General features: G+C 40.8%; 1 protein-coding gene across 1 annotated transcript in view; it reads right to left on the reverse strand.

Annotated features, from left to right (window-relative positions):
• The window catches only part of SERPINE2 (serpin family E member 2), a 41491-nt gene extending 18087 nt beyond the window's left edge, over positions 1-23404 (reverse strand). The window contains exons 1-2 of the mRNA XM_033959350.1: positions 23265-23404; positions 2109-2393 (exon numbers count right to left, since the gene is read on the reverse strand). Coding sequence (XP_033815241.1) covers positions 2109-2370 — 262 coding nt within the window. The 5' untranslated portion in view covers positions 2371-2393; positions 23265-23404. The remainder of the gene's footprint in view (positions 1-2108; positions 2394-23264) is intronic.
• Positions 23405-24433: the final 1029 nt, after the last annotated feature.

The raw sequence follows: 24433 nt of genomic DNA on the forward strand, positions 1-24433 counted from the left end.
CGTGGTTCAGGTCAGAGGGAAGAGCCCAGGGTAGGCCTCAGGCAGCCTTTCTATACGAAAGACTGACTGCAAAGGTAGGTGGTGGGTAGGTGGCAGGGGAGATGATTTCAGACCAGGTGGGTGGGCAAATAGGCAGGCTCCGAGGCCGTGAGGCTGAGGTGTGCATGGGGACATCATTTAGTCACCACTCCACCCCCTGTACCCCTCTCCATACATCCCTTCCGCTCCCCACGGTAATAAAGATTTTTTTTTTGTCCCAATCCCCGCAGGTTTCCCGTTGTCCCCATCCCTGTGCACACCTACAAGGCAACCGGGTTGTCATGTTTTGTAAAAAGAAAGGCCCTTTTACCAAGTCAAGAATTTTGAGTTGTCAATGAAAAAGCCTGTTTAAGAGCTGATGTGAGCTTAGCTTGAGAAACAGGAAATGAACAGCAACCCCTCTTGGGCTGATCACAGACTTATCACCACTGTCAAATATTCTAATCTAGTCCCTGATCATGCCTAGCTTTGCAGAGTAGGACATGGCTCAGCAGGTGAGAGTCAATTCAAGCTTTGGACTACAGGAAACTATATGGTCTCTTATCAGAATTGTCTAGGTGCTGCTACAGAAAATTCCATTCCCAATACGTGTTAAACAATATTTTTTAAAAATTTGCAACGGTATAAAAATGTTTTTAAAAGTCATAGAAAAATCTAAAGGGTTGATATTCAACATGGTTTAAATTGGCAGGAAAGATTTCTGCCTGCTTAAAACAAACACACTGAGTGTGCCAGCTGCCAATATTCAACAGCACTTCACTGAGCAGGACCTCTAAATATCACCTTTAACTACTCGGTCTAAAACCGGCCAGTGGAGAGGCAGCCTGGACTGAAATTAAAAAACAAAGCAAAACTGTGTTTTAATTATGTATGTCAGTATATCACAAATAGTGTGCCATGGTGAGATTCCGGGTGCTGCGAGACACCAGCGAGGAGGAGAAGCACCACCCGGCGAGACTCAAGAGTATTTGGCACCAATATTCAATACTATACTCGATAACGATACCACAATAGCGCTGAAATTACAATATTGCACTCTTAATCCATTGTTGATCTGGCACACATTATAAGGGTCATCAGAACGCCATCCAAGTCATATAGCTCAGTGTGGCAGCACTCCTCCTACATCCATATATCTATGAGGAGTGCTGCCACACTGAGCTATATGTCTTGCATGGCGTTCTGACGACCCTTATGAGGTGTGCCAGATCAACAACAGATTAAGAATGCAATATTGTAATTTCAGCATTATTGTGGTATCAAGTTATTGAGTCTCGCAGTGAGAGGCATATCCTGTAGGCAGTCAGCCGGCACCTCTCCTCCTCACCAATGCTTCTCCTCCTCTAGCACTCCTCCACCTGAGTAGTAATTGCAGGCTCATGGCTCCGTATGGAGGGCTCCACTCATATGCAGCTATTGATGTGTTGATGTCACACATGTGCATGACATCACTGCATTGACGTCCGCGCACTTCTGGATGCCATCCAGCTGTGGCCTCAAGTTGCGTGCCATGGCTTTAAAAAAGTTTGTGGGACACTGATGTATGTAATGTTGTAATCCACTTTGAATAAAGGTAGAATACAAGTAATAAACTATAAGTTGGGGAAGAGTCAGCATTGGTCATATTCAATGTTAGGATCTATACTGCCAAGCAGCCAGATAGCTAAGTGACCAAAGATAGGGCCATATTGTCCTATGTGGGTGCCAGCACTGAATACCAGTCAGCATAGCTTCCAGGTCACAGCTGCTGAGTTGCCAAATTGATTCCCCCTGATCCTCATCCACAAAACCCTCCTTCAAGTTCTGATCCTATCCCCATACCCCCTCTTCCCCAGTTCCAATTCCCCTAATCCTCCCTCCTTGGAAGTTCACATTCCCTCCAAACTCCCCTCCCCCTGAAAGTCTAGTGGTCCCTTCTCTGTTCCTACCTCATCCAGTCCCAGGTTCAAAATGGCCACAACTACCCCCAGTGGTAGACTTGCAGTACTATTGTTAGGGAGGTCAACCTTCCATACAAGGTGACACTGAAGGATAAATTAAAAACAACAACAACAAACAAAACAACTTACCATGCATACGATATCGCATCACTGTAGCCAATTGCTTCTTAGTTTTACCATCTGCACCAAACTGAAGCATTCCCAGTAACGATGCAATCCCATGAGGAGATATAACAACATTTTCCTCAGGCTTGGATTTCACTAGCTGGTTAAAAACCTGGATTCCAAGGTCTGAGCCAAGCTCCTCTGGAGTCACAGAACTGAGTTGGGAATATGCCACTGTTAAAGTCATCACAGCAGCAAATAATAGGAGAGGCAAAAGTCTCGTCATGGTTTTTTTCTCACTAACACTACCTAGAGAAAGAAAATAGACACAGTAAGACACTATTTTTTTTCTGTTTCAAAGGCAAAGATAAAATTATACAAACACCACAACAGATAGTCACCCAGACTGAATTAAATTACAAACAGAACATATACAAAATTTCCATTTGCAAAGCTATGAAAAAGATTTGAATACTGTGGCAAACCAAATGTTCCCTGCAGCTATAGCATAGATTACTCTGACCTGCTGCCTTGCATGGTCAAAAATACATTTCACTGAAGAAAGAACACAAGAAATAAAATCTGCAGAGCATACAATACACAATGCCTAATGTGACTGGTACAGATTTACACGGAAAGCTTACCATCCTCTCCTCCATCCCTGAAAACCTAGGCCCTCCCGAGAGAGGTGGTGGAGATGAAAACGGTGATGGAGTTCAAAAATGCAAGGGATGAACACAGAGGATCTAGAATCAGAAAATAATAGTAAATATTGAAGCACTAAGGCCAGTACTGGGCAGACTTGCACGGTCTGTGTCTGTGTATGGCCATTTGGTGGAGGATGGGCTGGGAAGGGCTTCAATGGCTGGGAGCGTGTAGATGGACTGGAGTGAGTTTTGATGGAGACTTCAGTAGTTGGAACCTAAAACCAGTACCGGGCAGAGCTTTGGATTCTTGCCCAGAAATAACTAGAAAATAAAACTCAACAAATTTTTAGATTGAAGCAGGTTGTGCAGACTAGATAGACCATTCGGGTCTTTATCTGCTGTCATCTACTATGTTACAATGTTACTAGAACACATCCATTTAACTTCAACAGACTATATGGCAGATTATTTTTCTATGCTTGGCTGCGACAACTTGAATAGTGCAACACCTTGTTGACATCTGTAGGCTTACAATACAGTGTGGTTAAGAAAATCATCATCAACATATCCAATTCTGATATCCAAAAATGTGATCTCCCTTTTGAAGAGTCTGTTTCAGTAGTTCCAGTGTTTGAAGAATGATAGAGCACAGTGTGTGAGATAAGTGAACTGAGTTTCATTTCTCTGGGGCAGAGCTCATATGAATTGACCACATTTTTTGTGGTTGCAAGTGTTACAGTCCCTTGATGTTTTTTTTACACTCTTGTAGTCATCAGATTTTTTTTGTTTATTGGTGTGAACTCCAGGTATAAAAGACAAATTTATATATATCGGAAATAAAAAAAAAAAAAGAGAAGACACAGTGTCAATGGTTTTCTATTTTAGGGTCCAAGAACCACAATATTGAAGTCTGTTTTTCTCCACTTTTGTCATTATTATTTTGGATTATTTCCAGTTATGTTTGTCTGATTGGTGGTTCCATCAATACTTAACACGTGACTTTAATTCATTTTGGGGTAGCTATCTCCCTTTATAAAACATCCACAATAACTTTAAATTCTTACCTCTTAAATTTAACCAGTCTTAAAAAAGTTCACCACTTATGCTTCCTCACCTTGCCAATTCATAAGAAAGACCTGGCAAAGCTTGAAGAATAGTCTGAAATTTGGTAGCTAAAATTTAATGCTAAGAAATGAAAGGTCATGCATTTGGGTTGCAAAAACTCAAGGGAATAGTTTAGTTTAGGGGGTGAAGAACTTATGTGCATAACAGAAGAGCGGGATTTGGGTGTGATTGGATGTGATGATTTTAAGGTGGTCAAACAGGTTGAAAAAGTGATGGCGAAAGCAAGAAGGATACTAGGGTGCATAGGGAGAGGTATGGCCAGTAGGAAAAAGGAGGTATTGATGCCCCTGTATAAGACTCTGGTGAGACCTCACCTTCAAAAAGATATAAAAAGGACAGAGTCAGTCCAGAGAAAGGCTTATAAAATGGGGCGAGGTCTTCATCATAATGTGTATGGGGATAGACTTAAAGATCTCAATTTGTATACTTTGAAGGAAAGGCAGGAGAGGGGAGATATAAATACCTACATGGCGTAAATGCGCATGAATCGAGTCTCTTTTCATTTGAAAGGAAGCTCTGGAATTAGAGGGCATAGAATGAAGTTAAGAGGCGAGAGACTCAGGGGTAATCTAAGGAAATACTTTTTTACAGAAAGGGTGGTAGATGCATGGACAGTCTCCTGGTAGAGGTGGTGGAGACAAAGACTATCTGATTTCAAGAAAGCCTGGGATATGCACGTGGCATCCTTAGACAGAGAGGAAGAGATAACTGTTACTGTGGATGAGCAGACTGGATAGACCATTTGGCCTTTATCTGCCATCATGTTTCTATGGTCACTTAAAGTTTCTATCTTCAAAACTGGCAACATAAAGGTTAGCAACAGAAGGTTTTAAACTATTATAAATGTAATTTTTCTAATGATTTTTTTAGTGTTTTACTATCCCCACTTTTACTAAGCCCGTAGCATCGAAGCAGCATCAGAGCATTTAGCGTTCGGGGCTACAGTAGAAACCTCTACCGCGGCTTGGTAAAAGAGGGCCTACGTTATTTATTGTTTTAAAGACTATAATGTTTAAACGGTACAACTAAATGCTTTGCGCCTTCGAGGCACCCTAAAACCAGTGATGTCATCAGAGCACAACTGGAATGCACGAAATGGTCATTGGAATGTATTTTTCAGTGCTTTTATCGATTTAAGCAGATATTTGGTGGGGGGGTTAGCGATTCTAGTAGGGCATGTCTTGCTCTTTCAACATCTGGTAAGGGGGTTCCATTTTTGAAGGGCTCAATAAAAGCACTATTTGTTAAGCTTTAATGACTTGTGACCCCCTATAAAGCAACTATATCTTTACTACATCCAAGCTTGGTTTCGTTTTAATTCACAAACTGTGACTGCTATGGCTGCAAGTACTGTTTATCTTTAAAAAAGTGCACTTTTAATTGATAAGTAAAAAAAACAAAACCAAAACCCCCCAAACAATTGCATATGATTAATTGTGCAGTTCTGTATACTTTTAGATTCTGCCAAACTTTGTTAATCTAGAACAGGGGTGTCAAAGTCCCTCCTTGAGGGCCACAATCCAAACAGGTTTTCATGATTTCTCCAATGAATATGTATGAGATCTATTTGCATGCACTGCTTTCATTGTATGCTAATAGATCTCATGCATATTCATTGGGGCCCTCGAGGAGGGTCTTTGACACCTCTGATCTAGAAGGAAGGGTTTTTAATTTGATTCCCAAGTTAAAAGATGACATTAAGGCACGACGTTTGACTCTGGACTTACCATAAAATGTCAGGTGGATAAGACTATTCAATTTGCCTTGACCCATCTTCAAATTTGTACAAGTTGAAACCGATCTTACTACAAACATATTCCCAAAGTGTGATACAAAAGCATGGTGCTGTCAAATCTGGACTACCTGTAATGCTTTGTATCTTGGCACGTCAAGTGCAAGATGTAGGGCATTGAAATTGGCTCAAAATACAGCAGGCAAGGCTAGTTATGAGGAAATCTAAAATGGATCATATAACACCAGTACTGAAGCAGTTGCCTAGAAAGTGGGCGCCTGCCGCATGTCAATCACGACCAGGCACTTTCAGAAATACAGGCACCTCGCAAGGACCCTAGGTGTCCAGAAATGCAGGCCAGGGTTTTACAGGCCTATATTTCCAGCACCCAGAGTCTTTGCAGAATCACAGCTAGCATCAAAGTCTGGCGCCACTCTTAAAGATGCCCACTTCTGGGCTTCAATGTCACTAGGTGATGCTAGGTGCCAGACCCAGAAGTCACCTAGTGTCACCTAATTTTTTTTGTTTTGAGGAGGTTTTTAATGGTTTTAAAAATGGCACAACCAATTATTGCACCACATAGAACCAATTAAAACCCTTAAGTTAATTGTCAATAGGCACGATCTAGGTGCCTGCTGGCACCTAACTTTCAGCGGCTTTTCGAGAATCCAGCCCTATGTGCATACTGTCCAAGTAGATCATTAAGATCTAAGTGGTCATTAAGGCACATTGGGGTCCTTTAAGGCGTGCTAACTGATTTAGCGCACGTTAATAATTAGCGCGCGCTAATTGCTAAGGCCCCCATTATATTTTATGGGCACCTTAGCATTTAGCGTGTGCTAAATTGATTAGCGCGCCTTAGTAAAAGGACCCCATTATGCAGACATTAGAGCTGCAACACTCTTTATTGCAGGAGCTCAGTTATGGAATGCCCTTCCTGGACAAATTTGTTTATGTACACAGCTTTTCGTTACAGCCTACAGAACTTGATAAGTAGCTTTGTAAAAGGGGTCCAAAAATCCTTTCTATCTTTGTTGGCCAGAATAGCCCAATTGTTAAAACAAAATGTTCTACTTAATCAGGTTAATTAAATCAGACAATTTCAGATTTTTAGTCTGTCTACAACTTAATAACCACACCCTAATACATAAATTCAATTTTACCTCTAAAAAAAATCAACTAGTTCAGCTGGAGATGGATGTCATCGCTATCACCATATGTTTTAAACAGCACATTAACCAAATAGAATTCAGTGACTCATTTTCACCTCGATATAATAATCCATTTTAGCAATCAAACTCGGTCATTCTTATAATCTTCATATACTCTCTCCAGAAGGAAATATAGTAAACAATCCCCAGCCTTTAAGCTGCAGCGTAAGATTCACAAATCACACCCAAATATACTCTATGATTTAATACGATGATCAATCTCTCACCCGTAACTGTTTTGCCTGCTCCTCTTCCAAACCAGCAAATTTGAGTTTTACAACAAAAGTAGAAAGTTTGTCCTTTGGGCTATCACCTTATGAACATCCATGAACTAAATTTCTGTAATGCACAGATCATCAATTTTTCTATCAGCTACTATATCCACTACGACTTCAACTTTATTTTTTTTCTGCTAAACTAATTTGGAGTTAATTAAACCAAATGATAATGTGTCAACTTGTGCTTCCAGTTTTGCATTTAAACATATGGCTCTCCAATCTGTATAATTAGCACCATAACACCCTCTACCCGTCATCACTTTGATAATAGACATGGCTATTAAAATTGCCAATCATAAAACTTTTCTATTACACTCTTCTGAAGCCCAGCTATAAAATGCTAAAAATGATATGATGATTTAATGTACCTAAAAAGTTATTCATAAACCAGTAATTTTTGTGAGGAATTCTGAACAGGTTTGTTTGGACAGCAGCATTTAAATGAGGTGTCAACGTTTGATGATGTCACTTTCAACCTTCAAGCTCAACAAGTCTAGAAGTGGATAGATGTACAATACATAAGATGACTCCAAAGCTACTCATGGTAAGGTGCCTGATTTCAGAATGTTGTCTTAAAGAAACCATATATTTACAGTGTACACAGGACTAATCAAAAGTAAACTGCTTAATGGAGTGGGAAAACACACATCAGAAGATAAAGTGACAAAATTACTCCAAATAATTAGCCAGGCGCCAGTATTCACAGAGTAGGTGGTTCTTTCAAAGTAGTTTTTTTAAACCACCCAAACATACACATATATTAGAGAATTATATGCAAGCCAGCACTACACAGATAAAATATGGGTGATGACTAAATCTGGAGTGATCAGGGTGGTTTCTCAGCCATAGAAGAGAAGAAAAGCCCAAATCTGACATTTAAACAAGCAAAGAAATAATGCAGAGAATGTCTAATAGAATCCTTTCCAACATGTGTCCATCTCTCTGTGTCTATCCAGAAAGAACGAGGGGAAGAGCAGTCTGAATACAGCAGCACCCAAATATTCCATTATTCCATTTTTTATTTTTATTGATTTTTAAACTTTGACAGTGCAATACAATTACTTGAGCATAAACATTTCATAAAACGCACTATTAAATACACAATTTATACATAAAACAATCATTTTCTCCCCCTCCTCTCAATTATTAATACAAGAAGACATATTATGCAATTACAATATTATAATTAAAAAATTTTAATAATCAAAATACATTTCCTTCCCCCCAGGATGTGTAAGGAAATAATTTTAAAAAATATGTGACAATTATTGCGATGCAACAAATGCAGTCAATGGGCTGCACACTCCGCATTTATTCTCTCATATTTATAAGTGGTACAAACATTTGTCCACCAAAATGTGTAAATCAGTCTGTCGTATCTCTTCCAATTACGTGTAACCATTTGAAAAGCTATTCACGTCATGATCAAAAAAACATTCCATTACTGTATTTCAAAGAACAAAAAAAAAAAAGAAAAAGTGTTATCATTGTTTTTATGTCACTATCAACAAATTACAAAGAACAGATTTTATAGTGTGTCACTGCCCCAAGTCCAATAGATAATGCCATGCCAGCTCTAGTTGACAGTACACGTGGCAGGGCATAATAATAATAATAAACGCCTAACGTCTGATTTGTATATAGGACGCTAGTCGCCCAAAGTCGGCAGCGGAAAAATGTCTATTCTCAAAAAGTGCGCCTAAAATTTATTTTACGAAAATCGTCTCTGTATGTCCAAGCATTTGATCGTCCAGACCGCTACTACGTCTATCTTTATACCACATTCTCAACCAAAAAATTTGTCCAAGTCCCAAACACCCAGAACAAGACCTTTTGGACATGGGAGGGGCCACCCAGACATGGCAACAGAGCAGAGGGGCACCTTACAGGGCACTGCTGTGAACTTCACAAAAAGAGTGCCACAAACATCTCACCAGAACTCCCTTATAGGTCAGCCCCCCAAAATCCACCTATCTACAATCCCAATAGCGCTTATGGCTGCAGGTGCCACCTATATGGCAGTACAGTAGGGTTTTAGGAGGACTCACATTTTCCACCATTAATGTAGTGGTTAGAGTGGCTTATGGGCCTGGGTCCTCCTCTCTATGGTTCAGTAACCCACCTTCAGACCACTTAAGCTACCTCTATGCTGCTCTACTAAGTTTTCCTATAGTAGTGCTGATGTTCCACAGGTAGGTACGTAAATTATATTCTGAACTTTGTGGGGGGTACAATTGGGTCAGTGAACACGGGGGGGGGGGGGGGGGGAGTGTGTGTGTGTGTGTGTGTTTACTTTGTCCCTGCACTGGTTATCTGGTCACTTTGGATATCTTATATCTGCTTTTACATCATCTAACTCACAATGTATAAATGTCTCCTAGGAAGTGTCATCAAACATTCAATTATCCCTGCAGAACAACATGTCTAGGTCAGCCCACATCCCACCCTAACTATTCCTCTAGAAATGCCCCTTTCAGCTCTGGGTGCACAGCAGGATTCAGAGGCCTGTCTTTTAGGACGACCAAACCTACTATACTGCCATAAAGGTGGCCCTGCAGCCATAAGGGCTATTGGAGTGGAAGACAAGTGGGTATAGTAGGTTTTGGGGTAGTTTAGAGGGCTCACCATGCACTATAAAAGGTGGTTATGGTGAATGTACTATACCTGGCATCCTTTATGTGAAGTTCACAGTAGCACCCTTAAGGTGCCCCACTGCTCTGTTGGCATGTCTGTGTGGCCAGTCCATTAAAATGCTAGCCCCCCTTCCAGGTCCAAACGAGCTCATTTTGGAAGATTTTATTTTCAAAAATGGCCAGAAAAGATAGATGTCCTAAGGGCCAGAATGTCTAGACAAGCCATTAAAAAAAAAAAAAGACAAGACGTCTTGAGGTTTCAAAAATGACCATTTTCCCAACCAAACTTTTGGACGTCCTTACGGAAACATCCAAAATCAGACTTAAGACATCCCATTGAAAATGCCTCTTGATGGCTTGATGTTAGTGTACAAATCCCTCCACATGGCGTCAGACTACATGTTAAGTAAGCTTCCTCCATACGTGCCGAACAGACCACACCGCTCCCTGGAGGAAATATACCCCCAAACACCTCCTGGTCGTGCCCTCCAACTACAGAATGCCAGACGACGATCCTACTCCCATTTTTTTACCAAGCTATTGGTATCAGCTGTCCCATCAGATCAGATCCATTGAAGGAGTCCTAAATTTTAGAAAAGCAATAAAAATCTACCTCTTCACTTAGGGCCTGTTTTACAAAGCCGCAGAGCAACAGCCCCGAAGCCCTTTAAATCTCTATGGGCTTAGGGGCCGTTACCGTGGCTTTGTAAAACAGGCTCTTAGTCTCTTGCCTATTGTCATATGAGTAATTAAAAAAAAAGTATATTGGAATTACTGTAGATCCTCTGTATATGTCGAGTTAGGATGAACACATTGTATTGTAAGTATGCCAAACTTTAATCCGTTTTGACTGCGTATTATGTATGTTTAACCTGTAACCCGTTCCAGCTCATTGGGGAGAATGGGATAAGAAAAACAAAATAACCATATCGCAAAAATGTATCTGGCATCAAGTTGCAACCAGTCAAACACCAAGTTTGGGTTTTTCAGTACCAAATTTTGAATTCTTTTCCAGAGGGACCAAACTTGAATAGTGTCAATATAAAAATAAAAACAAAGGAATAAAGTAGAGGAGCATAAGTCATTAGAATTCCTGTCCCATCCCTCTGCCTCCCAGTGGTAGGTCAGTACAGTACAGTTCTGACAGGTAGAAAAAAAATGGAAGTTTTGGGGTAAGAAAACAGGCATTTATAAAGAAATTGCTCCTTGATGTACAATGATGCTGAAAGGGTAAGGGGGACAAGGTGAAATAAGCGAAGAGGATCAGGATTTATCTTCATGCATTTAAAATTTCTACATCTATGAGCATTCCCTAACTTTGGTATAGGATTCCTGTGAATACCGTCTAATAATGGACCCATCTCCCACCCATCCTACCAGGAATGAACATACAGTATTCTGTTCTCCACTTCCCCCCCCCAAAAAAAAAGGGAGTTGAGGCTTGTATGATCCTTTAGAATATTTAAATTTAAGGGCTCTGAATTCAAGACCCATCCTTGGAATCCAGCACAGTGAAGGGGAAGGAAGATCGAGGCATCCCCCTTCACTGCACCGGAGGAGCCCGAGATCGGCGGTTTGCCCCGCCCCCAACAGCCACTTTCGGCACAAGTCTGCCTTTGCAGCCCTCTTAAGGGCTCTGAATTCAAGACCCATCCTTGGAATCCAGCACAGTGAAGGGGAAGGAAGATCGAGGCATCCCCCTTCACTGCACCGGAGGAGCCCGAGATCGGCGGTTTGCCCCGACCCCAACAGCCACTTTCGACACAGTCCCTCCTTCCTCCACCCCTCAAGCAAGAGAGATTTATCCTGCACTGCTCATTTAGGAGCCTTGCTCTCCTCAGCTCATTCGAGTGCTACTTTTTTTTTTTTTTTCTCAGCCCACTGCTGGTCGTCGAGGGGGAAGAAGAAAGGGAAGAAAGAAGGAAGGGGAAGGGGAAAAAAAAAAAAAAAAATGGGGCGTGGCCTGATTGCCGCGGTGATTACACATATGGTGTAACGGCTCCTTACACCCGCACCTAGTTTTAAATTAAACCGTGCTATTATATCTTATATTTTTATACAATCGGAGAGAACTTGATGCAAAGAACTTTAATTTGTATCTGAAACCGAATATCTCGGAGTTATTGAACTCGTCTGCCTAATAAACAAAACAAATCAGATCGCCACAACTGGGGTCCCTGTCGACGCTTGTTGGTAAGTGAGCCCTCTTTTAGTGCGCAACAACCCGTCATGCCAGTAAAATCGGCGAAAACGCCGAAACACAAAATTGACTACTCCATGCTCAAAATGGCGGCGTCACCAATTCCCACTCCAACCTCGATACACTGGAGTGAATGGGCACAGGAAATTTCAAAAATGGTCACTAAATCCTTGGAAGATAAACTTCATAAATTACAATCAGCAGTTGACTGCATTAATGACCGCTTTGAAACACAGGCTGGCCGTATTACAGCAGTAGAACAGAGGATATCTGAAAATGAGGACGCAGTACTACATGAACGGGAGAGTGTGATTAGTTTACAGACCCAGGTGACAGCACTGACAGAACGTTTAGATGCTCAGGAGAACCGTCAGCGTCGTAATAATATACGAGTAGTGGGGCTACCTGAGCTCCAAGCAGACCAAGACCTCTATCACTTCTTCCAAGTTTGGCTACCAAAGCAACTTGGCCTGGTGACCCCAACGTCTGGTTTTTTATGCGAACGGGCACACCGTTTGGGCCAACGTACAAGTGATAACAACCACCCGCGAACAACGATTGCTAGATACATCAACTGGAAAGAAAAGGAGCTTATCATGCAAGCTTTTCGGAAATCTGGCCGACTTGAATATAAAGGACAAAAATTGCTACTATTCAATGACTACTCTTTACATGTATCCTCCCTTCGTAAGGCGATGACACCACTATGCTCCATACTTCATCATCGAGGAGTGCGATTTGCACTTATATATCCTGCATCCTTACGCATTTGGCATGATGGGAAATCACACACCTTCACAGACACAATAACTGCTCAACAATTTATAGATTCTATACCTGTGACAGTAGCTGGCGGCGCCCTGGCGATGGATCCAACGGTCTAACTCCTCTTATTTTTGCATCTTTTAAACCTACCTTAGATTGATCAATATAGAGATATGACATCCTGCTTGGATAGCTCCAAATTCACTGTCTATTTTGTCTATTCATCTTCTTATAATTCGTAATGAATTGTATATACTATGTCATATATTCTGCTAAATCAAGCACACTAATCTCAAATTTTCTATTATTGAATAGGTGTGGAATTTATTAGTTGTTCCATATGTGTTATTATTCCGTGGTCACAGGATCACATTTAAAATGTTTTAAAATATGTAGAATAGTGTGGTCCATTCTTTTTCTGACCATATACTATGCTGATATTATTGATTTCTTTTCTTTTACTTTCACACTTTTTTTTATCTCTCTTCTTCTTAGACAGGAGTGCCTGCCCGAGCTTACAATTATATCAATTATTTTTCTGGACAGAGGAGATATAATCTATGATTCAACAATATATATCATATATTATGGCTGATTTACATGTTTTTTCCTTTAATGTGAATGGTCTTAATCATCCCATTAAAAGGAAAAAGATAGCTAATTATGTATCCAATAAACATCCTGATATAATTTATTTGCAGGAAACCCACCTCCTACCCGCTGCTGCCTCGAAATTTCAACTAAAGGGATTTTCAACTCACTTATATTCCCCTGCAACTCATCAAAAGAAAAATGGTGTGTCAATATTTCTCAATGATAAACTATTTCCCGTTATTCACAATTTTAAAATAGACACTGAAGGAAGATGGTGTCTAGTACATGCTGCGATACACTCAACTAATTTTATTTTTCTTAATATATACGGCCCGGTCAAAGACCACCCAAACTTTTTCAAAGAGCTTCAGCTGGCGATAGTTGAATTTGATACTTGTTCTCTGATATTGGGAGGGGACTTTAATCAAATTCAAGATCTATATATTGACAGATCTTCTTCTTGTAAACCCTCCAAATCCAAGTCTTTCACAGCTCTTCATGCTTTAAAGGACGCCTTTTCTCTTGTGGATCCTTGGCGCTTGCTTTACCCGAAAGGTAGAGAATACACACATTTTTCACCTCCACATAATACATACTCGAGAATTGATTATTTTCTCTTATCCCCTTCTCTTATTCAAGATCTCACCAATACCATTATACATCCAATCTCTCTCACTGATCATGCTGCCATCTCTTTATATATATCCATCTCAGCCCCACATAAGGAATCCCCCTCATGGCGGCTAAACAACGCCTTACTGCTAGACGAGGAAATTATTGAAAAAATCAATTCTTTCACTGCGGAGTTTTTTGAAAATAATTCTAAAGATCCTGAAATTTGCCCTTCCATTGTCTGGGAAGCATACAAAGTAACCCTTAGAGGTGAATTGATTAAAATTGCCTCTTGGAAAAAGAAACAGTCCATGAGAAAGGAAAAAGATTTAGAAAACTCCATCAAAACCTTAGAATTACAACATATGTCTAATCACATACATGACCCAAATACTTTCCAACGTATTCAAAATCTTAAACATGAATATAATACTTTAGTTTCATATATAGCTAGGCGTGATATTTTTATCTCTAACTCTGGTCATTACATGGGAGATAATATAATGGGTCGTCCTTTGGCCAGATACCTTAAAAATAAATCTAAAAGACTACATATAACGGCTATTCAGAATCCATCAGGTCAATTAGTCAAAACCAGATCTCTAATTTCCTCTCAATTTGAAAAATTCTATACTTCTTTATACCAATCCGAATCTACCACTCCTGAAGCAGATATAGACTCATTTCTTACCTCCTTAACTCATCCGACCATTCCAGAATCTGTTAAATTGGAACTTGATTCTCCAATAACTATATTAGAAATTGAAACTGCCATATCTTCCTTACCTGCTGGGAAAGCCCCTGGCCCAGACGGCTTCACGAACGAATTCTTTAAGCAATTTCGCACCCTACTAGCTCCTCATCTCCTTAAATATTATGACTTCCTCCACTCCACTCCGGACAAGCAATTCAATTTCACCGAGGCCACCATTGTAGTAATCCCTAAACCTGACAGAGATGACACTTTAGTTAAAAACTTTCGCCCCATCTCTCTCCTCAATTTAGACTACAAGATAATGGCAAAATTACTTGCATTAAGACTTACCAAAATAATCCCATTGCTTATACATAAAGATCAAACAGGGTTCATTAAACAAAGATATATAGGAGACAACCTGCGCCTATTTCACTATATTAACGCTCATGCTAAAACAATGTCAGACCCTGTAATAGGCCTAGCTATTGATGCTGAAAAAGCCTTTGACCGAGTGGAGTGGTCTTTCCTTTTCCATGTCCTGAAGTGGTATAATTTTGGCCCGTTTTTTACAAACTGGATAAAAACGCTATATCATCAACCCACAGCTCGTATTAGGATTAACAATTCTTTATCCAATAAATTTCCCCTCCATAGAGGTACTCGACAAGGCTGTCCTCTCTCACCATTGCTATTTAATTTAGTGTTAGAGCCACTCCTTTCAGCTATACGACAAAGTCCCTCAATTAAAGGTATTCCCTCCTCTGATCGAGATTTCAAATTAGCAGCTTATGCTGATGATGTTTTACTTTTTCTGAGAGACCCTTTACTCTCCCTTCCCAATCTTATTCACATTATCACTCAATACTCCCTCCTTTCCGGATACTCTGTTAATTGGGAGAAATCAGAGATCTTCCCTCTAAATGATAATATACTTCCATCAGATTTGGCTCATTTTCCTTTCTCATGGTCACATGAAGCTGTGAAATACTTGGGGATTTTAATACATAAAGATTCGGTTCATGCTCAAGATCTTAATATATCTAAAGTCAAAAATCTAGTTCTAAACACTACATCTCGATGGACTCCACTCTTTTTATCCTGGTGGGGTAGAATTGCATCCATCAAAATGACTCTGGCCCCTCAAATTAATTATATCCTTTCTATGCTCCCTCTGTTATGCCGGAAATCATTATTTAATTGGCTAAATATGAAAATATCTGAATTCATTTGGAACAAGAAAAAACCTCGAATTGCTCTCACCAAACTGAAAGCCTCTAAGATCAACGGTGGTCTCAACTTTCCTGATTTCTATCACTATTATATTGCTTCATTAGCCAAATATGGAGCTTACTGGCTCACTAACTCCTCCACTCAAAATCTTCCCACTCAAGATCTTCCTGCCTGGTTTGAAATGGAATGTTTTTTATGTACGCCTTTACACATCTCATGCTTACTAACGGTGTCAATACCAAGGCACTTAAAGAGATACTCTTTATTGGGTACAACGCAGCATGCTCTTTATCTTATAGATACATTGACTGAAATCTCAGTTAATGTTAGTCCACTCATGTCCCTTTGGAACAATCCCAAAATTCAAAATCACGACAAATCTCTATCATGGAAAAGGTGGCAGCGGGCAGGTATATGGTTTGTCCATCAATTGTCTACCCTCAACTCGTTAGTTCCATTCGATATAATGTGCTCTACATACTCGCTGCCTCCTTCTACTTATTCACAATGGCGTTCTCTCACTGGAGTGTTGCCTTCTTTGCATATACGATTTGACTATATGACTTCCAAAAATACTATTTACAACTGGTCTTCTCTGTCTCTATTAAAAGGCAAGGCGATATCATCCTTCTACAGTATTTTAAGAGATCACTCCTTCACTTTTTCACCTCACTCTATGAAGCACTGGGACGCTATACTTACCACTCCGCTTTCTGACATTGATTGGGAGCTTTTCTGGTCATCAACAAATCGCCCGCTTTTATCTTCTAGAGTATCACAATCAATGTACTTTCTTATGTGGCAGGCAATATGGACCCCACTTCGCATGTGGAAAGCTAACTTAAAGCAAGACTCTGTTTGCTGGAACTGTTTGAAAGAGGAAGGAACTCTTGATCATATGTTATTTCATTGTACTCTAGTCCGCTCTTTTTGGACCTATGTCTGGAACACCATACAATCTATTACTAACTGCTCAGAAGATATCTCTATAGACATTGTAATCCTTCGCTCTCAACACCCATGTTTCACACAATCAAATTGTCCACCTAAACTCATTGATACCATGTTGGTGACTGCTCTCATGCACATTCTAAAAAATTGGAAATCACCCTCGCTATTAGATTATACCTTTTGGTGGAACTCTCTGAGTATGTATCATAGATTTGAATCCTATGCATATGAGAAGAGAGTTACATTCCGAACCTGCATGAACTTGAAATACAACAAATCTCCATGGTCATTCTTAGACTCCTATGTACGCTCATCTTCTTAGACACTCCTGTTATCCTTTTCTTCTCCTCTCTTCTCTCTTTCATTTTTCTTTCCTTTTTCTTTACTGCTCTCTCTCATCTTTATCTTATATATCCCTTACATACATTTTTAATAATTGGAGCCTTTGCTCCTATACAGTTAAACATAGATTTATATATTTTATATACAGAAAGCTTTATTTTGTTTCTATGTACTTTAAATGATTCTTGTATCCTTTAAAATACTTAATAAAAATTATTGAACTAAAAAAAAAAAAAAAAAAAAAGAGAGTGTGTGGTGATTAGAAGACTGAACAAGCTTTTAGTATCCTGCCCTTAGTTTGAACTGACATCAAAAGCAGAACACACTCAGTGGGCTTTCTACATAGAGTTCCAGATGTTGTCGATATTAGAAGTAACTACATTTCCTGTCCAGTCTGTCAGAAATACCTCAAGATTATCTGCAAGCCTGCCATAAACCAAAGTACATCTGACAAGTACAGGGGGGAGTGTTTGGCGCAATGGTTAGAGACAGTGTCTCAGCACCTGAGGTTGTAGGTTCAAATCCCACACTTCTCCTTGTGACCCTGGGCAAATCACTTAATCCCCCAGTGCCCCAGGTACATTAGATAAAGTGTGAGCCTGCCAGGACAGATAGGGAAAATTGCTTGAGTACCTGAATATACACCACTTAGGTTATAAGTGGTATATAAATACTTAAATAAAATATGGAAAAAATATTTGGAAAGTGTTTAAACATGACAAAGAACTTATAAACAAGCAAAACCTTTGATTGATTTTGAAAATGAACAAGTGAAATATTTTGACACATATATGTATAAACATTAAAGAAACTTGCTACCCTTCCAAATGTCAAAACATCCTAATTTCTAGCCAGTTTTTACAACAGGTCATCCCAATATTATGTACTTGGAAGCAGCTACAGTGTGCACTTGCATCACTACATCATAAATGCTTATCGTTCCTCTATAATCAGACTGTCAGGAAAATGGTTTCTATATGACACTTCATATCTCCAAAATGTTTCATCGAGAGGATTTCTTCAGCAAGTTACAATATCTAAAGCCTCCATGCCAGTAATTACAGTGGAAAACAGAACTTCTTCCCCCAAACCCTAATGTTAACAATAAACCAACAAAATTTTATCTATAAATATTCTTTTCTAATTTCAGCTCAAATCAGTTTGCTTAATATATGTTGTTACATACCATGTCCAATAGTTATATGAGAAAAACAATTTTGTCCAGAATTTGAGAGGAATGCTATAGTTGACCATTGCTAAAAGATTTTGTTATATTTTAACATATATGTATCAAAATATTTCAATTGTTGGATAATTAGAAAGGGGGGATGATATATGTATTTGTCATAAAATATAATTTGATAGAATTTAAGGGCTCCTTTTACAAAGGCGTGCTAGCGGTTTAACGTGCGTAATAGCGTGCATTAAACTGCTGGCCGCGCTAGCTGCTACCGCCTCCTCTTGAGCAGGCGGTAGTTTCTGGCCAGCGCGGGGGTTAGCGCGTGATGAAATGTTGCGCGCATTAACCTCGCTAGTGCGGCTTGATAAAAGGAGCCCCAAGTGCTGTTAAAGTGTAAAATGTCTGTATAATAATATGTTGTACTTATTTTTGGCTTTAAAATAAATAAAGATTTTTTTAAAAAAAATTTTTTTCACTTGTTCAGTTTCAAAATCAAAAGTTTTGCTTCTTTTAAAGTTCATTACACATTCTGAAAAATAATATTGATCCATTTTAATCATACTGTATAGGCTGCAGCTTTTAAATGTTCAATAATTCTAATTAAAAAAACAACAGCAAAAAACCAAAAGAGACCATCGACATCTCAATCATAAACTTGCAATCAAAAAAGCAGTGGATTAACAACCTTCGATTATTGCTTCCTTTTCTACAATGACTATTATCAGCAGTGCAGCTAATCGGTAACATCTGGATCAGAAACAGATTACTGCAGATTTTCCTCACTAAATAGAATTTGCAGAAAAAGTAAAAACAGTATTCTTGGTAACAATTAAAAAGCTCAATATATTGCCAAAAGCATAGTTAGTATAAATCTTTGAGTTATGTGAAAACAAGAGCTAGAAAATCACAAAATTCCATCTTAGATTTGCAAATGTCATATTATTGCCGACACTTAACATTTTTAGTTCAAAGGAAAATTGGCACAGAACTATACAGCTTTTCACTGATTCACCTCTTAACTCAGGTTTATATTCTCCAAAAGTTAATACTATCTGAAAAGTGGTTTACATGAATTGAGCTAGTGATGTCAATCTGTATTGCAGTTTGACACCAACTGCAAAAAAAGAGACTATAGACTTGAAAACTAAATTGTCTACAGTCTACACCCTTAAGTGAGCCCCTTCCCAAGGCTGAAACACAATGGAAGATAAGTATGGCAAGCTTGTACTTCAGGATAAACAGAGATCTTCAGACTCCAGCAATGTCAATAATTATTTAGGGCAGCATAGCTTCTCATTATACTAGTTATTTGTTTCTTTGGTGCTGGTTTCAGTGAATTGGTCTTATGATTTTCTGCCTATAAGAAAAGAGATTTGTTTGCTTTATGAAGACAACCATGTCACATATAGTGCACATTGTCTATAAAGCTACAAATAACAGTGGGATCTGGATAGCCCCTGCTGTCCACCTATATACCCACACACACCCCTAAACCATCATGACCTTTCCCCCACCCCCTTTTACCACAAACACACTAGTCTTTCTGTTGGTAAAAATTAGCCACAGCTCAGTTTATTAATCCATAACACATTAACTTATTGTAACTTCAATTAACATCATCACCAGAAGAGCTCCTCCCAAGCTACGCAAATACATGGTTTCAGTGCCCTCGACCCCGCCACCTCAGCAAGGGTCAGAGGGGGTGGCATGTCCCTCATGCCCCTTTTAACTGGGTCACTTGACCCACCAGGAGTGGCTTCCCGCTCATCACCTGAGCCCCATGACCCAGGAGCTCAGGAGATCCGCACCCCCAAGCTACATCATCTACCAAAAACAACAGGAGGGCGGGTGGGAAAAAGCTGCCCTGGAGGACCCTAGAAGGAGCCGAGTCCTCCAAGGTTCCGGCTTTAAAACCTTGCCCCTGCATGCTTACTTGCCTCCCAACCAATTAATTTAAAACTGCCTAAACTGACAGGCCCACCACCCAATCACCACCCGATTACTTCTCCACCCCCCCCAACTAACCTGACAACCCTGGTCGATGGGCGACACAAGGGCCAACCAGCCCCGTGTTAAATTCCACCCATCGACACAGGGGTCTCGGGCTCCCATTAAAAAAAGCTATAATTTGGGTATTATTCTGTGCTAATTTTCATGCATTTGGAGGTGCACTTTGGAGAAGCTACTTCTCCAACAAACTGTGTAAAAGTTTACTATTGCAAAGATTAACTGCTTTGTCTGAAAGTTTATGTAAGTTTGGCATTAATGAGCTACTGTAATGCAAAACTGAGCAAAACAGCTCATGTTATTCTCTTATCTACATGTTCCACCTCTACCTACATCCTACACTGTCAATTAAGATGTTTTAATGTGTTATTATTTCGACATTGTAAATAGCATGCTATACCAGTGTTTTTCAACCGCTGTTCCGCGGCACACTAGTGTGTCGCGAGATGTTGCCTGGTGTGCCGTACGGTGCAGACACTGATTAGGCCGGGTCCCGCACGCGCTCCCATGAGACTCCCCCGGTCCCCGCTGCTGTTCAGTTTCGATCTTCTGCTCTGACGCAACCGGAAACAGGAAGTTGCAGCAGAGCAGAAGATTGAACACTGAGCAGCCGCGCGTGCGCGGCTCTTTGGGAAAGCGTGCATGTCGCCGAAAAACAAAACCTACAAACTAAGGTGAGGCGAAGGGAGAGAGCTGACTAAACAGTAGGATCGATTGGGCAGGCGAGTGGTGGCTGCGGGGACCGTGCGATCGCTCGTGTTCCCGGCTCAAATTGGAAGGAGGGAGTGAAAGGGAAAAGGATTCTGGGCCAAGGGGATGAAGATGGAAAGAAAAACCCACAGCAGGAAAGAAAGGGAAGGACAGGCAGGTGAGCCAGATGCTAGAAGCAGGGGGGGGGGGGGGAAGAAAGAGGGAAAAAAGCTAGATGGGGTTGAAAAGAAGAGACACACTGGTATGGAAGAGGAAGATAGGGGAAATCTGGACACAGGAAGGTAACAGAAAGAGGGGAAATTATGTGCATGGGGCATAGGGACAGAGACATAAAGGACAGAGACATGCCATGGGGATGGTATATGGACACAGGGGGGGGGGGGGCAATGACAGATACATAGGGGAGATATTAGAAATGGAGAAAATAGGAGCACAGAAGCAAGATGGTTTGTGGGGATGGGACAGGGACCGAGCTCGCAGGCTCCAGTGGCTTGCACAAATTACATTGTAACGTGCCATGAAAATAAGAGGGAGGAAGGTAGATAGATAAGCCACGTGAGAGGAGCTGAAGGGTAGTAGAAAGGAACAGATGGTAAAGGAGGGAGGGAAGGGTGGTGGTGGAAAGGAATAGGACAGACATTGAAGGAGGGTGGAGAGGAACAGACCCCGAAGGGAAATGTGGAAGACAGAGTGGGAAGAAGACAGATGCCAGACTATGGGGGAGCGGAGGGAAGAAGATGGGTGCTAGACCAATTGGGGGGGGGGGTGAAGGGAGAGGCACAGTAACAGCAAATGGAAGACGTAGAGAGAAGACACACAGTGGATGGAAGGAATTGAATGAGAAGATGTGGAAAGCAGAAACCAGACAACAAAGGTAGAAAAAAAAATTATATTTATTTATTTATTTTTTGCTTTAGGATAAAATAGTATATTAGTTGTGTTGATAAAAATTTATAAACAAAGCCCTGCCAGCTGAACATCTCTTTCTCTAGTTCAGCAGCAGGAACTTTGATTTATAAGAAAGGAATAAGCTAAATATTACAGTACTAAGGCTTATATGGATGCAGCGGGGACGGTGACGGGGCGGTGAATGGGATGGCAGTGGCGGTGACGGGGCGGTGAAAGGGATGGCGGTGACGGGGCGGTGAAGGGAACGGCTGTTGACGAAGAGCTACGTGTGTGTCTTTCTTCGATTCCAGCCAGAATATCAGCTTTGTGTTCAGCCAAACAGGCCCAGGTTTCGCACTGAATAAAGTATTTTATAATTTTTCACTATTCTGTTTACTTAATATTTCATAATAAAGTAATTATAAAATACTTTCTTTGTGTTTATTTGATTCCTATTCAAGACAATTACTTTATATATAGTCAATATAGGCACAGAGTTAAATTTTTTAACATTTTCTAATGGTGGTGTGCCTCGTGATTTTTTTCATGAAACAAGTGTGCCTTTGCCCAAAAAAGGTTGAAAAACAATGTGCTATACTATGATGCATATTTGAATAAGTTTATTGTAATATCTACTGGCTAATTCTTGGATGAGCTCTCTTAAAAAGGCAGTAAATAAACTCTAATAAGCATAAGCCACTTTCTTTATCTAGAATAGCATACTACAAGACAATATCCACTTCTAAGCTGTATGAACTTGTGGGATTTATGAGTTCAAATTCCAGACTTTTTCAATTTCACTTTCAGTCTTTCAGAAGTAAATTAAGATCAAAGTTAAGCATAACTGGGTTGTCGGTCTGTAGAATGCGTTGGTTAGAAACGCCCTATTGGTGCTTTATTTAGTTCTTTGAGCATATTATTCAAACTTCAGTACTTCGAAGAGACGCAAATCCTTTGGTTCCTTACATGGCATTTGAGCTTCTGGATTTCTGGCACAGATGCTAAGATAATTAGTAGGACTTTTAAGAAAAAGAACGGAATACGGACCTCGCCGCCCATCACAACAGTGGATTCGGAAGCAGCTTCTTGGACCGGGCAAAGTTTTATTATCTACTCCCATTTTGATAGGGTGTCTATTCGGACCCGCACAACGGACGGACGTAGGGGTCTCTCGCTTACACCCCATCCTCCCTCCACCCCCAGGGATCGGAGAGAGGGGTCGCCTTCTACCTCCCCTCTGCCCACTCTAATAACATCCGGCAAATCGGATGCACTTATTTCCCATCTCACAACTGGGATACAGCCCCATTCTGCACCACCGGGGCTGAGGCGTTTGCAAAGAGATACAAGGAGGGTGCCCGTTTCACTCGCACTCACCTCGGTACTGCGTTTCCGCGGTCTCGCTCACAGCTCGCACAGAACAGCCGCGCGCCCCCTACAGCTACCAACGCTACAAAGGGAGTGCGCGAGCGTGTCTCCCAGTTATTCCCAGGCCCCGCCCACAACTCCGTTACCGCCCCTCGGGGAGGGAGACAGCGGGTGGGCTGGCCGGAAGGGGGCGGCACCCGGACCGACCTCTCCCTTCCAGGTTGTGGCTCGTGAGACTGTGGGCGGGGAAGAGGCTCGACCGCAGGCTTTCATTGGGTTCGAGGGCCGGGGCCGGGCACCGTCTCCCTAGTGTTGTCATTTGGGAGGGTTTTCTGACAAATGGGGCTACTTTTGCAGTGGCTGATTGCAGGTTTGGGGTTCCTTTTGTGCAGTGCATTAGGAGATATTGCTATTCAACCAATGAGTATTCCAGAACTCCCAGTCTTTAAGTTTTCAGTTTCTCTCTCAAGCCTCATTCTAGAGGCTTTTTGTCAGTACACGCTAAGCTTCATTCGGGTTCTTTCTGTGCGTTTCAAGCCTCACTGTGGTGTCGTGGCTCACTTTGTGCTTCTTCTGAATGCTTTCTAGTCCAGCTACCTCAGAGCATAAAGATTAGACTGTAAGGAAGGCTGGATATTCTTCATATATAAGATTGTTATATGCACGAGTTTAATTTACTTTAGATATCAAATAAAATAAAAAAAATGCGTTAGAAAGCCCAAGGCTGGGTCTTTTGGTGATATATACACTATCGAACTGCAAAAAGCTCAGTGTGAAAAGAAAGCTAAGCTGGAGAAGGGAAGCTGAGGGAATTGAAAGCATAAGCTGTTCTTTTTCGTTTTAGTAGCCGGGGGACATGGGAGCCAGCTTGGGTGCAGTGGGTGCTTGAGCACCCCTAATACAGAACAAACTCTGTGTCTAGAGAGGAGTAATTTCCATTGGGTTTGGCACCCCAATTATTATGAAAATTTGGCTCCTATAGTTGGGGAAGCCTAATTTTCAGTCTTTCACCCTCTTACCTGATTGCAAGTGATACCTACCTAGAGTTTTTCAGCTCCTGGTGTTGTGACTTTCCTTCAGGAGGCTGTGAGGAGGGCTGGCCTAACCTTTAGACAAGACTAAGCAGTTGCTTAGGGGGGCAGCAGCAGCAATCGGCAGTTGTGGTCAAGGATCTATTT

The sequence above is a fragment of the Geotrypetes seraphini genome, chromosome 9 (genome assembly GCF_902459505.1).
Source record: "Geotrypetes seraphini chromosome 9, aGeoSer1.1, whole genome shotgun sequence".
Taxonomy (NCBI): Eukaryota; Metazoa; Chordata; class Amphibia; order Gymnophiona; family Dermophiidae; genus Geotrypetes; species Geotrypetes seraphini.